At 50.4% G+C, this 16948-nt stretch overlaps 1 protein-coding gene across 2 annotated transcripts in view; it reads right to left on the bottom strand.

Moving 5' to 3' along the window:
- The window catches only part of Col26a1 (collagen type XXVI alpha 1 chain), a 134238-nt gene that overhangs the window by 89988 nt on the left and 27302 nt on the right, over positions 1 to 16948 (bottom strand). The window contains exon 2 of one of the 2 annotated variants that reach the window (XM_041648844.1): positions 8858 to 8980. The exons of the other annotated variant lie outside the window; for it this stretch is intronic. Within the exon in view, the coding sequence (XP_041504778.1) occupies positions 8858 to 8980 (123 nt within the window). The remainder of the gene's footprint in view (positions 1 to 8857; positions 8981 to 16948) is intronic. 2 annotated transcript variants of the gene reach the window in all.

The following is a 16948-nucleotide window of genomic DNA, read 5'->3' as shown; positions in this document are numbered from 1 at the left end:
CTCAAGACCCAGCAATACCACTTTTGGGTATATATCCAAAGGATGCTCAACCGTGCCACAAGGACATGTGCTCAGCTATGTTCATAGCAGCTTTGTTTGTCATAGCCAGAACCTGGAAATAACTTAATTGCCCCTCGACCAAAGAATGGATAAGGAAAATGTGGTACATTTACACAACGGAGTACTACACAGCAGAAAAAAATGACATCTTGAAAATTGCAGGCAAATGGATGGATCTAGAAAACATCATATTGAGTGAGGTAACCTGACCCAGAAAGACAAATATCATATGTACTCACTCATAAGGTTCTTAGATATAAAGAGAAAAAACAGCCTATAATTATCCCAGAGACCCTAGACAATAAAGAGGACCCTAAGAGAGACATACACGGATCTAATACTGGAGAAAAACAAGATCTCCTGAGTAAATTTGGATCATGGGGACCATGGGAGAGGAAAGGAGGAGAGGGAAGAGGAAGGGAGGGAAGCAGAGAAAAATATATAGTTCAATAAAAACAATTTTAAAAAAAGAAACCCTGTCTCAAATAAAATATTTTTTAATCTTTAATTGTTTTTCTAAAGTGGGCAGCATCCAAGTGCATTTGAACACAAAAATAATTACTATTACCATGCAGAACATTTAAAAAATTATGCAGTATTATTGTGCAGAGAGGGCCGTGCATGTGCCAGAGCACACATACAGTGGCCACAGGACAACGTTCAGGGGTCGGCTTTCTCCTGCCATTGTGGGGGTCCCACGAATCAAACTCCTGTCCCTGGGCAGCAAGCACCTTTCCCCTCTGAGCCATCTCACTGGCCCTAATACAGTAAGTTGAGATTCAGTAATGGGATACTGTAGCAGATGGTTTATATACACTCATGCAGAATAAGGCAAGAGGCAGAGACCATTACCGTCCCAGGCTTGCACATGAGGAAACTGAGGCAGGAAGATGTTAAGAAACTTTCATAGCAGCGATACTACAAGTCCGTGGCCCTGTGCACTGAGTCGGGGGAACCGTTCCAAGGCCCAGTTATTCCATTCAGGCTATCCAGTGCCAGGGAACACTTTTCCTTCCAGAAGCTGCCCGAGGCTTCTGCTTTCAGACCCCTGGACTGCACGGGGAGAGCTTGTGCCTCCAGTACAGCTTCCCTCTGGTCCCTATTCTCGGGGCCATGCTGCTGACTGGTGACACTCAGACTTCCAGAATTCTGGGCTCCTAGCGGACAGCAATGTCAGGCACAGGCTCCACCAGTGGATGGCGCTGTTTCACCAGCCTGACCGACCAAAACTCTTGGCCGGACACTTTGTCTCCTGGATATCTAGAAGGCTTTGTGAATTTGTGAGCCCGTGGAAGATGGAACCTGAGGGTGCTTCACCCTTCTATATAAAGCCTCCTGCTCCTGGTCTTGCCCACGAAGGTTCCCCTCTGTATATGCCTTTCCTTCCTCTTCCCAAAGCCCCTTCACAGTGAAGCTCAAATGTCCCCTCCTCTATGAAGCACCTCTGTCCTCTGGGCAGAGATGACAAGCTCCCTCCTCTTCCCTTTCTACACTTCTTGTGAGAGAGCTTGGTTATACGTCATTCCTGCTGTCAGTAAACAGTTAGCAGCAGCCTGCTTTGTGCAGGAGATGGGAATGTCAGTGAACAAGTTGCCAGGCACGGCTGTGTACACCTTTAACCTCAGCACTCCGGAAGCAGAAGCATGCGCATCTCTGTGAGCTCAAGGCCACTCTGGTCTCCATAGCAAGTTATAGGTTAACCAGGGCTACATAGCGAGACTCTGGCTGTCCTGGCTAGGGTTTCTATTGCTGTGATGAAACACCATGACCAAAAGCAAGCAGAGGGGGAAAGGGTTTATTTCGCTTACACGTCAACATTGCTGCTCATCACTAAAGGAAGTCAGGACAGGAATCTGGAGGCAGGAGCTGATACGAGTCCATTGAGGGGTGCTGCTTACTGACTTGCTCTCCATGGCTTGCTCAACCTGCTTTCTCATAGAATCCAGGATCAGCAGTGCAGGGGTGGCACCACCCACCAGGGCTGGGAGCCCCCATCAATCACTAATCAGGAAAAGGCTCTACAGGACTGCCCACAGCCTTATCCTATGGAGGCATTTTCTTAACTGAGGGTCCCTCCTCTCAGATGACTTGATGTTTGTGTCAAGTTGACATAAAACCATCCAGCGCACTGGCCAAAGACAAAAAATAACATACAAGGCAGGCAGAGAAAAGTGAGGAGCCAACACCAGATGGGTGTGGTGAAGGGAAATTCCGACTTTCTCCGGTTTTGTTTGAGTATGTGTATGGGTGCAAACCACTGCATCTGGGGGTGGGGGGGGGGTCACAAAGCAACTTGTGGGAGTCAGTTCTCTCCTACCACGATCAGAGGCAAACTCAGGTCCTCAAGCTTGGCGGCAAGTACCCCTCCCTGTGAGGACCCCGTGTGCACCTCAACCTGAGGCCAGACAGGAAGGGAAGAGAAGCATGGAAGGGAGTCAGGGGTTGCTAACTGAGAAGCAGGGACCCAGCAGGGACAGATGGACAGATGGACAGAAGAAAAGTGACACCCAGCGGAGAATGAGGTCAGACTCAAGGTAGCTTGACAAACTCAAGCCCCCAATGGGACCGGTGTGTCTGCTGAGCCACGTATCAAGGCTCTCAGCTGGAGTCTTGGGAGGGGGCTTTGTGAGAAAGAGCACTTTCTGTACAAACCTGAAGACCTGAGTTCAAATTCCCAGTATAAAGCCTGGGCCTGGCTATATGTGCCTATAACCTCAGAGCTGTGACGAGTAGAGCTAGGGGCATTGCCAGGACCTGACGGTTGCCAGCCTAGCTCAGGATCGAGTGGAGATCCTGTCTCAAGGGGATAGGATGGAGGTGAGAGGACAGGACACAACTCTCTCCTCTCATCTCCACACTGGACCTGGACCGTGAGCAGTCAGAGAGGCCTTGCCTTCTGCAGCGCCCCCAACCCTGCGGAGACCCTCTGCGGTAGTTTCTGCTGATCGTCAGCTTTACGGGGCCTAGAGTCACCATGGAGACAAATTTTTGGGCATGTCCATCATAGAGTTTCTAGATTAGGTCAATGGAGGTGGGAAGACCCAGAATGTGGGTGGCACCCTAGGCTGGGCTCCTGGACTGAATACACAGGAGAAAGCGAGTTGAGCACCAGTGTCCATCTCTCTCTGCTTCCTGACTGTGAATGCCACATGACCAGCTACCACACATTCCTGCTGCCATGTCCTCCACTGTGGATCGTACCCTCCAACTATGAATCACAAGTCAAACTTCCTCCCTCGAGTTGCTTTTGTGGGGTATTTTGTCATAGCCAGGAGGAAAGCAACTAATTGTGCTGTTGAGTTTTATGTCAATGTGACACAGGCTAACATCATTTTGGAAGGAAGGACCTTAATGGAGAAAATGCCCCCACTAGATGAACCTTTAAGTAAGCCTAAGGAGAATCTTCTAGACTGATGACTGACTAGTATAGGAGGTCCAAGCTCACTGTGGGTGGTGCCAACTCTGGGTTGGTGGTCCTGGGTGCTGTAAGAAAGCAGGCTGAGCAAGCCATGGTGAGCCCGCCAGTAAGCATCACTCTGAGGTGGCCTCTGCATCAGTCCCTGCCTCCCAGTTCCTGCCTCTGCTCGTGTGGATGATGGGTTACAAGTGGTGATGATGAAATAAGCACTGTCTTTTCCACATTGACCTTGTTGATATGTTCTCACAGCGACAGAAACCCTACCTAAGATACTAATACACCCTTCAAGGATACACGGGTCCTCCAAAGAAATGGTCTAAATCACAAGAATGGGGCATGAAGGGAACTCTGAGGGGGTCTTGTTACAGGCCCACAGCTATGCAGTGATTGTCCTGGAAGGCTTCAGACATGCCCAATGTGTCCCCAAAAGTAGGCTGCATTAAAAGAGATTAGAAGGGCTGGCAAGATGGCCTAGGCAGTAAAGATACCTGCTGCCAAGCTTGACCACCTGAGCTCAATCCCCAGGACCTGTTTGGTGGAAAGAGAGACTCGACTCCTGAAAATTGTCCTCTGGCCTCAACATGTGTGCCATGACACACACATGTACATACACACACACACACACACACACACACACACACACACATTTAAAAAAAGAGAGATTGAAGGAGGTATTCCCATCAGGCATAAGTTACCTTTACACTAGAGATAGATGAGCAGAGGCCATAACCCTCGGCCCTTCTAAGGTGAACTCCCTATAGTAACATAAGGTCTCTTAATGGGATCCTGGATACTACATGACCCAGAAGCCACTGGCTCAGGCCTAATTCTTTATCCAAAAGAGTCTGACGTCTGTCTCTCACTGGGAAGGCCATCCTCCCAGGCTCCCTGGCTTGCATGGGTCCCTGCTTCTTCAGCAGAGAACGAAGAGGAACAGGCTGGAAGGTAGCAAGGCAGGAACCGGGGAGGCAATGCTGGGAGGGGAATTATTTATCTCCTGGCTAACAGCAGAAGACCAGCAGGGAGGGAGGGGTGGTTCCACTGCAATACTGAGGATGGAAGGATTGTCTCTGGCCTCTGGCACTCTCCAGTGTCAGATGAAAGGGGCAACCGGCCAGTCAGGGTGGCTCACTTGAGAAACTGAGGCAAGAGGATTGTGAGTTTGAGATAAGCCAGGCTACCTAGTGAGTAGGTAGGTAGGTTTCATCTCAAACAATGATGGAATCAGGTGGAGGCTGGAGAGAGAGCTGAGTAAAGCCTGAAAGGATTAGGATCAGAACCTGATCCCTAGTATCCACGTGAAAAATGTTGGTCATGGGTCAGCAAGATGGCTCAGTGAGTGAAGGGCTTGCCACCCAAGCCTAGAGACCTTAGTTCAATTCCTGGAACCCATGTAAACATAGAAGAAGACAGTTGGCTCCGTAAAGTTTGTCTTCTGACTGTCACATTAACACACACACACACACACCACCACCACCACCACCACCAACAACAACAACAACAACAATATTTAAGTGTCAAGGTGGAGACAGGAGGATCCCTGGGGCTTGCTGGCCAGATAACCGAGCCAAAATGGTAAATTTGAAGCTACATGAAAGATCATATCTCAAAAACCAAGGTGGAAACTCTAGTACCACCTGAGATAGAACTGAATACCTGCACACATATTCATGCATGTGCACACACACACACCAAGAAAAAACAGGGAAAATACAGCAGACGCAGCGCAGCACACAGCTTCTTCCATTTTAGCTCAGGTCCACAGGGGTGGGAGACATCCCCAGACACGGGGGGGGGGGGGGGGGGGGGCTCTGAGCTTCCACTTCACAGTCAGGGTGAAGAAGAGGAGGAGGAGGGACAAAAAAAGGAGGAAGAATGGGGGAGGGATGAAGAGGAGGAGGGACAGGAAGGAAAGACCGCATCTTAAAGTATTTAAATCAGAACTCCATTTAGCCCAGCAGGCATCAGCCCCCTGAGTAGCAGGCAACCCCACCAGAGCAGGGGGCCATCCAGCAGGGGATCGTCTGGCAGAAGAGGAATGGGGAAGCAGATGACGCCCTAGAGAGTTCCTACAAAGCCTTCCACTCTGCACATCTGGAAAAGGTTGGCTGGAATGCCATCAAAGACCTCCACGGGGCTAAAGAGTCCGGCTGCCAAGGGCAGAGGAAGCCTGGTGGAGCAGAGCTACCCACCTCTCAGTCCCTATGTGACCCAGGTCTGGCAGACCTCCTGAACCCAGCCCAGCACTGCCAGTGGTTGACTGAGGGACCGGGTAGAGGCACTCAAGGGTGGCATCCATACCACCTGACATTCACTGCACAGAACAGACACAAGCCTATTCTCCACTGCAGCACAAGAGAGAGGTTAGGGGTCATCTCCATGTCCCAGCTGAGAAACCGAGGCACTGAGCAAGGAAGCCCAGATGGTCCGTCCTGTCTCCAGGTCCTTCGTGAGTGCTGACCCGTAAAGGGAGGAAGGGTTGATCTGGGCTCACAGTCCAAGGGCAGAGCCCATCAGGAGAGAGCAGTTGAAACATTGCCTCCACAGTCAGGAAGATGTGTTGAGTATTGGGAGTGAGCTTGACTCACTTTCTCCTCGTTTTAAATTTTTACTTCATTTTATTGATTCATCTGTCCCTCTCCCCTGTTTGTGTGTGTGCATGCGTGTGCAGGTACCTCATGCATGCCAGAGGTCAACCATCCACCTTGGTTTTGTTTTGGAGACAGGTCTTTCACTGGCCTGGGGTTTGCCAGTTCGGCCAGGCTGGCTATAGGTGACCTGGCCAGCGAGCCTCAGGGATCCACCTATTCACCCCTTCCCCGAGCTGGGGTTACAAGTGGGCACCACCACGCCCTGTTTTTAACCTGGGTCCTGGGACTTGAACTCAGGTCCTCAAGCTTGCGAGGCAAGCCCTTTACCCACAAAACCACGTCCCTCAGTCAGGTCCAACTCTTTCTCTGCTCACAGGAAAATCTGAAATCCTTACTTCCTCACCTCACCTCATTCTTAATTTCTCCCGGCTCAATGCCATCCCCATGCCTACCACTTCCCCAGCAGTGCACTCACTGCTGTCCCCAGCAACTCCCAGTGCTCTACCCTCTGGTGTTGTTCCCCTGAATGACCAGAGAGCACCGGGGAGCCACCTTCCTCTGCCTCCCCAGTGCTGGGGTTACAGGCATGTGCCACTGTGCCCAGCTCTTTTACATGGGTTCCGGAGATGGAACTCAGGTCTCTTGTTTTTAAAGTAAGCACTTTACCCACTGAACCATCTCCCAAGTCAAGATTAATTACCTTGAATAGAGCATGAGACTCTTAATCTCAGGGTCGTGAGTTCGAGTCCCACACTGGGTATCATTTGTAGGCCAAGTTTTCCTATGCTGGCAGCCACTCTCAAATAACCACTCAGAGTCTTAATATTAATTATAAGTGTGTGGCCAATAGCTCAGGCTTATTACTAACTAGCTCTTACAACTTAAATTAACCCACTTCTATTAATTTATGTGCTGCCCCAAAGCTTGGGGCATTTACCTTTCCAGCACATCTTGTTTATTTTCTGTCTAACTGCCGACTCCTCTCTCCACCCCTCTTCCTCCCAGCATTCTCTCTGTGTCAGGCTGTCTTGCCCAGTCTCTTCCTGAACAACTATCAGCCAATCAGCTTTTTATTAACATTAAAAGCAATACATATTTACAGTGTACAAGATAGTTCCACAGCATCAATGTAGCCCAGGTTGGCCTGAAGTTCAGTCTCCCTGCCTTGGTCTCTTGAACACTGGGATTACAGGCACCCAAACAACCTTCCTTGAGGGTCTCTTTCTCTCCTTTTCCTTTTTTCTTTTCTTTCTTTTTTATTTTTTATTCTTTTATTTTTTATTTTTTGAGACAGGTTCTCATGTAGCCAAGGCTGGCCTGGCTATGTAGTGGAGGATAACCTTGAACTTCTGATCCTCCTGCTTTCAGTTCTCAATACTGGGATTCTAATCATGCTCCACCACGCCTACTTTATGCAGCGCTAGGTATGGAAGCCAGGACTTTCTGCATGCTAGGTGAGCACTCTACCGACCGAGTCAGATCCACAGCCCCTTACTGTCTAGGGCTGACCCAGGCTTGAGAAATTGAACCCATGTTACTACCATGGAGAAAGCACACCAAGAGAAGCCGTTTGCCTCTGATCTCGGGCTTAGTGAAGTGGGTTCTGTATGTATCCTGTTTTCCCCACCGCGGTTCTATGCCAGCCCAAATCAAGGCATCCAGGAATGCATCAAAGGATGGGAATAACCAAAATTGGGCCCCACACAGCTTCAGAAAAACGGGGAGGAGAAACAGACGAGAAATACGGAAACCTGAACGCTGCTGTGTAAACGCTGCGGTTGAAACGTGGCCAGACTCGCTGAGTAACTGGGATCCTCAGCGAAAGAATAGGTCCCGAATCCTCTCAGGGTAGAGTGGGGGTCCTGCTTCCCTAACCTCAGAAGGAGGAATGCAGGCCCAGGCCTGAACAGCACCAGGAGCTGCCTGGGGGCTGAGATCCTGGAGTTGGCTTCTAAGCTTCTAAGCCACATATCAAAAGCAAAAGCCTCCGCCTCCGACTTGATTAGAAGTCAAGTTCCTGCGGGACTTCCACCATGGAACCTCATCTCCTGCTCCAGCAATATCTTGAGGCAATATTCTGTTTCCTCCACTTTAAAGTAGGGAAACTGAGGCCTTGCAGAATGAGTGTTAGCCAATGAAACATCGAGGGAAATCTCTGAGAAGGCTGGGTTGTGGGAAAGTCGAGCTGTGAGAGAAATGGGAGGAGGATGGCTTGGGAGTGGGCATGCTTGAAAGGGTGGGGCCAGGGTGGGTGTGGCTTTTAAGGGGACGTGGTTGTTGGCGGATGTGGCTGTGACTAAGAGAGTGCAGACCTTTGGGAGGGCATGGCTATTGGAGTCCTGACTGTGGGAAGGTTTGATTTGAGAGAGCGTGGTTGTGAAGGGGCGTGGTTGTGGGAGGGCGTGGTTGTGGGAGGGCGTGGTTGTGGGAGGACTGACTGTGGAAGCTTCCGGAGCAGTTGTACTAGCGCTGTTAAGGGGCAGCTCTAAAAGCTGGATTTTCAAGCCCCACAATTTAGTTTTATCTACTTTTTTCCTTAGCACCACCCTCACCATCTCCTCTGACCCCTCGCTGCAAGCATCTATAACAATCCTGAACGATGACACTGTGTCGGGTAGGAGGACGTCCCTCTCTTGGTGGCACGTACACCTCACTCGGCTGTACACAGAATCTGCGCTCACCTCTCCTCTCCAGGCATCAAGCCAGACAACCCCAGAGCTGTCCTTGGGTCATACCATACAAGGGAACAGAAAGACAAGGCAGGGCAGGGCACCCCGGGTGCCTTTACCTCACGAGGTTGGCACAGGGCCCAGGCCACCGGCAGCTCTGGTAGACTCGCTGGACCACCGTCTCCGAGCCGTTCTGCACCTGGCAGGACACTGTCCTTGTCACCGTGTGATGGCACCAGTGCCTGTGGGGACAGCAACAGTTGCATTAGCCTTGGCCGTTCTCAGAGGGTCCAACGGCATTCTAGGAGATTGTGCTGTGGGGAAAGGGGTACTGTCAAAATAAAATACCCAACAAAAACAGCTTAAGGAAGGAAGGGTTGATGTGAGCTCAGAGTCTGCGGGTGTGGTCCATCCATCATGGCCAGTAAAGGGTGGCAACCCGTCACATGGCAACCACAATCAGGAAGCAGAGAGAGAAACGGATACTGGTGCTCAGCTCACTTTCTCCCTTTTATTCCTCCCAGGTCCCCAGCCTAGGGAATGATGCTGCCCATTAGGAGTGGGTCTTCCCACTTCAATTAACCTGATCTAGAAACATACTCAGAGCTATGACTCCTGGGTGATTCTGTATTCTGTCTACTTGGCAATCAATATTAACCACCATCTTCGGGCCCAGACCAGATCTGCCTGCTGTGGGACTCTTTCTAGAAAAGGCATCCAATACCAAAAAGAATGGAAGAGAGAAGATGTTGCAGGTCTGTAGGAAGTACAGCTTAGAGTAAGCATTGGAGAAACCAGGATTGGCAATCATATGGGTGTAGCTGGAAGCTACCCGCCTGGTCCTGAAGCCACTTATAATCACTCAGAGCCTTAATATTAATTATAATCATTTGGCCAATGGCTCAGGCTTATCACTGGCTAGCTCTTACATTTAAATTAACCCATTTCTAATAATCTGTGTATCCACGACTTGGTGGTGTTATCTGGTCTCTAGTACATCTTGCTGCTCTGACAGCTAACTGGCTTCTCTCTCAACTCAGCCTTCCTCTCCCCTGTATCTCTGCTTGGATTTTTTTGACTAGCTCTATTCTGCCCTGCCATAGGCAAAGCAGCTTTATTCATCAACCAATAACAGCAACATGTATCTGCAGCGTACTGAAGGGCATCCCACATCCCTTGGGCCTATTGTCTTCAAAGAAGAACAAATGGTGCCTGGTCACCTGGAATGCCAGTGAACACCGTCAAATGACCCATGATCCTTTGCTATTCTTTTAGGAGCCAGCCTCCACTTGACCCCTCCCCCAGTATCCTGAGCATTGTTTAGGCTCTAATACTGAGCAACATCTCTCAGTGAGTAGACCCATCCTTATCAAAGAGGTCCCATGCACTTGGCATCCTCCACCAATAGGATCCATCCTTACGTTCATTACAGATCCTTCCTCTCTAGGCCCTATAGCTGAGCTCATAGTCAGCCAATAGAATTCATCCTTATGGTAAATAAGGTGCTTTGCTACAGAGTTTCTATGTAGCCATGCCTGAAGCTTTGCGGTGATACTATGTTTAAATGTGTAACAGTATACCATGAGATCAGACCTAGATGTTTTTGATCCAGTGTCTGCAAAGATGGTACTGACTGGAGTTTCCCTCTTCTCTCCCAGCCAGCTGTGAGGCTTATGGAGTCCCCAACACCAGTGGACTGAAGTCAGGACAGCCCTTGAAAGGCTTCGATCCCTGATCCACTTTGTCTTCTCACATTATACTCCAAAACCACACGGTGGGGCAGGCAAGCGAGGTTTACAGTCGCACACATGGCAGTCAGCAGGTTGTGAAGGGCAACGACCCAGGTCATTCTGTTCCCGGTAGCGAGCGAAGTCACGCTCGGCCAGTAGGCAGGGCAAGCGGCGCTTTAAGCAAATCAGCAAATAAATCAGTATTGAATCATTGGTATTTTCTACTTCATTCTCTTTTTCTTCAAATCCTTAGCTTCTTCCCACCCCCAAGACACAGTCTTGCTGTGTAGCCCTAGCTGGCCTGGAAGTTGCTATGTAGACCAGACTGGCCTCCCACTCACAGAGAGCCCCTGTCACCGCCTCCACCGAGTGTTGAAATTAAAGGCGTGTGTGGTAGCCCAGAAGAACGTCAGTTAACACTGATCTTCAGAATCATCTAGAAGACACCCCCTGGAAGTGTCTGAGAGGTCTCCTTAGAGCTATGTAACTGAGGTGGGGAGGCCCGCTCTGAATATGGGTGACACCATCCGGTGGTTGGTCTGGAGTCAGGGACAGAGAAAGCAAGCTGACTGCCAGCACCCACCTCTCCCTGCTTCCTGACTGTGAAGACAGTGTGACCAGCTACCTCAAGGTTCTGCCCACACTCTCGCCTGAATGAACCCAGACTAGAAACTCCCTCCCAGACATGTCCACGGTTTTGTTTCCATGTGATTCTAGGTCTTGTCAAGTTGATAGCATGAACTACCAGAGACCCCATATCAGGGACTGAAAGGAAGGGAGAGGACCTCGGGCTCTGGGCCCTGTTTTCATCCTAGTCACTAACCTGCATCAGATCCCATGAAGGAGGCTCAGCCCCACCTTGCTGCAAAAGGCTACTCTAGTGGGGATGACAGAGAAGGACAAGGTTACAGCACCAGAACACAGGGGAAGAGGTCCAAACACCTGCTGAGCACAAGGAGCTACGGAAACAAAGGAGGGTCAGTTCTAGGAAAGGCTACCACCTAAGCACGGAAAGATCAAATTCATTAACTGCAGTTCTATCAGTCATCAAGGGACAGCATGAGTACAGAAGGGTAAGTGTGGGCCAGCAAGTGTGAGAGACACAAGCATGCCAGAAATCTCCGTGGAACTAGAAGTGTCCCGGAGGGCTCAGACCTGTCGTATCAGCTCCTCTGGAGGCTAGGGCCACTCAGTAGCAGGGCACCTGCCTAGAATCCCTCAGTGAGAGGCTGGGGTGTGGCTCAGTGGTAGAGCACCTGACTAGAATCCCCCAGTGAGGGGCTGAGGTGTGTCTCAGTGGTAGAACCACTGTCTAGAATCCCCCAGGAAGGGGACAAGAGTATGACTCAGCAGGACAGTAACTGGCTACAGGAAGTAAGAGGAAAAGAGACCTGAGCAGAGGTGGAAAGGGGACAGAACAAATAACATGAAGATTAGGCTAAGATGTCCAGCAAGAACATGCTCCCATCCCCTCCACCTACCACCGTATCCTAGAAATTTCAAAGCTAAAAATAAGTCCCAAGCCATATTAGAAAATGAGAAGCAGTGGGCTAGACGTTTTGAGGCTTCCAGGAGAGACGGAAAGCAGATGGGAGCAGTTTGGAGGAGGAGAGCACAGCCGGAAATATGCAGCCACAGGACCAGCACTGATGATGGGGGCAGGGCAGGAGCAACACATGTGGCCAATATGGAGGGGAACCATCCCAGGTGACTGTCAGACAGTAAGGCAGGGGACCACACCACAGCGTCAGAGGGTAAGACAGGAACCACGGCATCTGAGAGTAAGGCAAGGACCACAATACAGAGTCAGAGGGTAAGGCAGAGACCACGGCTTCTGAGGGTAAGGCAGGGACCACAATACAGAGTCAGAGGGTAAGGCAGGGACCACAACGTCAGAGGGTAAGGCAGAGACCACAATACAGAGTCAGAGGGTAAGGCAGGGACCACAACGTCAGAGGGTAAGGCAGAGACCACGGCATCTGAGGGTAAGGCAGGGACCACAGCATCAGAGGGTAAGGCAGGGACCACAATACAGAGTCAGAGGGTAAGGCAGGGACCACAACGTCAGAGGGTAAGGCAGAGACCACAATACAGAGTCAGAGGGTAAGACAGGGACCACAGCATCAGAGGATAAGGCAAGGACCACAATACAGAGTCAGAGGGTAAGGCAGGGACCACACCACAGAGTCAGAAGGTAAGGCAGGGACCATGGTGTCAGAGGCTAAGGCAGGGACCATGGTGTCAGAGGCTAAGGCAGGGACCATGGTGTCAGAAGGTAAGGCAGGGACCACACTACAGCATCAGAGGGAAAGGCAGGGACCACACTACAGAGCATCAGAGAGTAAGACAGGGACCGTGGTGTCAGAGGGTAAGGCAGGGACCACGACATCTGAGGGTAAGGCAGGGACCACACTACAGCGTCAGAGGGAAAGGCAGGGACCACAGTAGAAGTGGTAGAGGGCAGGAGTAAGAGCCATATCTCCCTCTATCCCTGCTGGTATCAAGAATCAAGCATCGTAGCTGAGAGGGGTGATATACGCCTACAGTCTTAGTATTCGGAAGGCTTTGGCAGGAGGAATGGAAGTTTGAAGCTATCTTGGGTTTACACAGTGAGTTCAAAGCTAGCTGATAACCTTCAATACACCCTCAAATCAGATATCTGAAGTCTTTTACACACTTGTTCCCTATTTTTCACCCATACCACCAGTGTACCAAAAGTCAAGGTGTCTTCATGTAGTTATTGGGGCACACCTTTAATCCCAGCACTCGGGAAGCAGAGGCAGCCAGATCCCCGAGTTTGAGTCCAGCCTGGTCTACACAGCAAGTTGCAGGACAACCAGGGCTATAAAGAGAAATCCTATCATGAAAAAAAGAAAAGAAAAAAAATCTCAAGGAAACCAGGTGTGATGGCACATACTTGTCATCTTAGCACTTGGGGAAGTAGGGGCAGGAGGATCAGGAGTTCAAAGTCATCCTCAGCTACCTATCGAGTTTGAGTTCAGCTTGGGCAACATAAGACCCTAACAAAAAGAAGCAGGGAGGGAGAGGGGATGAAGAAAAAGAAGACAGAGACAGAGAATGCAATAAGAAAAATTTACCAGAAGGTGGGTGGTGGCAGGGCACACCTACTTAATCTGAGAACTTGGAAGGCAGAGGCAGGCAGATCTCTGAGTTCGAGGCCAGCCTAGTCTACAGAGCAGTCCCAGGACAGCCAGGGCTAACAAATCTTGGCAGTAGTGCTATTTTGAAAGCTTGTGGCGACTTCAGAATGAAGGACCTAGCTAAAGGAAGTAGGTCACCAGGGATGCAGCATGGGCGTTATTACAACTGGTTATTTCTTGTCAGTCTCTCCTTCCTGGTCGGCCATGATGTGGCCCCACAGTGATGGACTGAATCCTCTGAAACCACCAGCCAAAATGAACCATCTGTCCTTTGTCCTTCATTGTCCACTTCAGCTGTTATGGCCATGGTAAAGCAGAGGAGACTTTAACACAGACAGGAAAGCGAGTCCTGAAGCTGTGACCTCCACAGCTCGGGCGGACATTACGGCACACCTGTAGAGGTCAGGCAGCAACTTCACGTGGGTCCTGGGGATTGAACTCAGTCAGGAGAGCCATCTTTACCAGCTGAGCCATCTCATCAGCCCCTTTCCCTTCATTACACCATAGCATGGGTTCTACATCACCACTCCGTGTGTGCCGCCCAAAGGGCACAGAGCTGTGGTTCTCAAATGATCTATTGCCAATCCGAGGACAATGCCCAACCCTGAAGCACATCCCGCGAACACTAGAAGCCACCTCTGGATCACACCAGGTTGTTTCCACAGGGAAATGAACTGCAAATTGGAAAACATTTTCCAATGGTTTGAATCACCCTTTGCAGACATCCGATGTTTTCATGGGCTGTCGATGGCTTCCAGCAACCAAAACCTGGCCCCAAACGATGAAGACAGCAAAACGGAGACAGAGAAAGAGGGCTCTGGGCCTGTCCAGACAGACTTGCAAACCCAGCTCATCCGTGCAAGGGAGGTGGCTCAAGCAGTGAAAGAATCGCCACGAAAGAACGAGGACCTGAGTTTGGTACCACAGTATCTTTGTGGAAACCGCCAGGAATGGGGCACACCTGTAATCCCAGCCCTGGGGGAGCAGAGCTGGGAGGGCCTCTAGGGCTTGCAGTCAGTCTAGAAGGATCAGAGAGCTCTAGGTTCAGTGAGAGATGTTATATGAAAACAATAGTGTGGAGAGCAGTTATGGAAGGCACTTGACATTGACCTCTGACTCCACACTCACATGCGCACACACACATACAACACACATGCACACACACAGACACACAAATTAAAGAGAAACAAGACATTTCATTCTAGGATCTCATGGTCTGAGGCCCTTCCCAGGCTCTGGGTCCTGTATCATCACCCATGTCTTCCGTTCACTGGAGGGGCATGTTCCACCACCTGCCCACACCTCCCAAGTCTGTCTGTGCTGCAGAATAAGTCCAGCCAGAGAGGTTTGGCAAGAGAGGTGTGGCTCCTTGCTGACATCCCTTTGAGGATGGATCCAGACACACAGAATTTGTAACACACACACACACACACACACACACACACACTAGTTAAAATCAAAATAGGACTGGAAAAATGGCTCAGGGGCTCAGGGGTTCAAAATGCTTGCTGCTCTTGCAGGGGATCTGACTCCTGTTCCCAGCACCCATATCAGTCTGCTCACAACTACCTATAAGTCTAGCCCTAGGGGATCTGCCACCCTCCTCTGGCATCCCATGGCACTGCACAGCACTTATGTGTATATACCCCATGCAGACACACATCTGTACACATAAGATAAATCTTTAGAACTTGGAAATGGCAAGCTGCTCCTCAGGCTGAGAAAAAGATACACGCTTGGTTGAAAGAAGCAGGCTACCTCTGTTTTTGACATTATCTGAGCAAAATATGTTCCCTATGGCCCTGAGCAGGTGAGCTGCAGCTCCCACATCTGGGAGCATTGAGTGCAGGTGAGCTGCAACTCCCACACCTGGGAGCAGGGAATGCAGCTGAGCTGCAGATCCCACACCTGGGAGCAGGGGATGCAGGTGAGCTGCAGCTCCCACGCCCAGATACGGAAGCCCACATAGGACTTAGAGATCCACACCAACAAGAAGTTCAGTGTGAGACCACAGAGTTGTGGCCTCCAAAGAGCCAAGGCAGAATCCAGAATCAAGACAAAGAAAGATGGCTCCATGGGTAAAGAGGCTTGCTGCCAAGCCTGATGACCTGAATTTGAACCCCAGGCCTCACAGGGAAGAAGGAAAACTGACTCCAAGTTTGTCCCGACTTCCACGCGCTCACCGTGGTAGTTACACCCACACTCATGCATGCAAACACACAAAATGAGTAAGGAAACAAAGAGCTAGATTTTTAAATTGTTCATGTGTATGGGCACTTTTCCTGATTGTATGTAAGTGTGAAGTGTGTGCCTGGTACCCAAGGAGGCCAGAAGAATACAGCAGACTCCATGGAATGGGACTTACAGATGGTTGTGAGCCGTATGTGGGTGCCGGGTCCTCTGCAAGAGCAGCCAGGGCTCTCAACGGCTGGGCCATCTCTCCAGCCCATAATAAGTAAAAATTGTAAGCCTAATGTGGAAGATAAACTGTGTTCCCCAACACACACTCCACCCATGAGTGCTGGAGGCTGGGATAGACCACTCAGATGTCCCGTCTCTGATGGGATCAAATGCCTGACAAAAGCATTTGAAAGGAAGAAAGGATGTGTCTACTGTGGAGTGTGCGTGGTAGTCAGAGGATGACGCTGGGGACACGCTTCTCTCCTTCCACCTTGTGGGTCCTGAGGCTCCAACTCAGGTCATCAGGCTTCCACAGCCTCTACCCACTGACCCATCTCAACACCTGGCTCACAGCTTGAGGGTACAGTCCACTGCAGGAGGAAGTCGTCATGGCAACAGGAGGGTGAGGTGGCCGGTCACATCACATCCTTAACCAGGAAGCAGCGAGAGATGGATACTCGGCCTTTGTTTCTGACCTAGGACCCCAGCCCATGGGATGGTGCCAAACCTCTCCAGGGTGCGAGTATGGTTAGAAGCCAGAGGTCAACCCCAGCGGTCATTCCTCGGGTCCCAGCCATATTGAGTTTGCTGTTGTTTGAGGCAAGGTCTCACTATGCAGAACCAGGCTGGCTGCAGACTCACAGAGATCTTCCTGCATCTGCCAACCAAGTAGTGGGATCAAAGTTGTGTGCCAACATGCCCGGCCAAATGACAGGTGGAGCCAACCAACTGTAGAACCTAGAATCTTCTGATACAGTCAGACATACTATCCGTTGTGTGCTAACCTCCTTGCTTTGATGTTTAAAGACGAGTCTCTCACTGGCCTGGGACTCAACAAGTAGGGTAGGATGGCCGGCCAGTGAACCCTAAGGAGCCTCCTGACTCCACCTCTCCAGCTCCAGGATTACATCCATGAGTT

Source organism: Microtus oregoni, unplaced genomic scaffold (assembly GCF_018167655.1).
Source record: "Microtus oregoni isolate MIOR12 unplaced genomic scaffold, Mior012 000003F_ref0000135, whole genome shotgun sequence".
Lineage (NCBI taxonomy): Eukaryota > Metazoa > Chordata > Mammalia > Rodentia > Cricetidae > Microtus > Microtus oregoni.
Note: the sequence above shows the minus strand (reverse complement) of the source record. Positions and strands in the feature narration are given on the sequence as shown.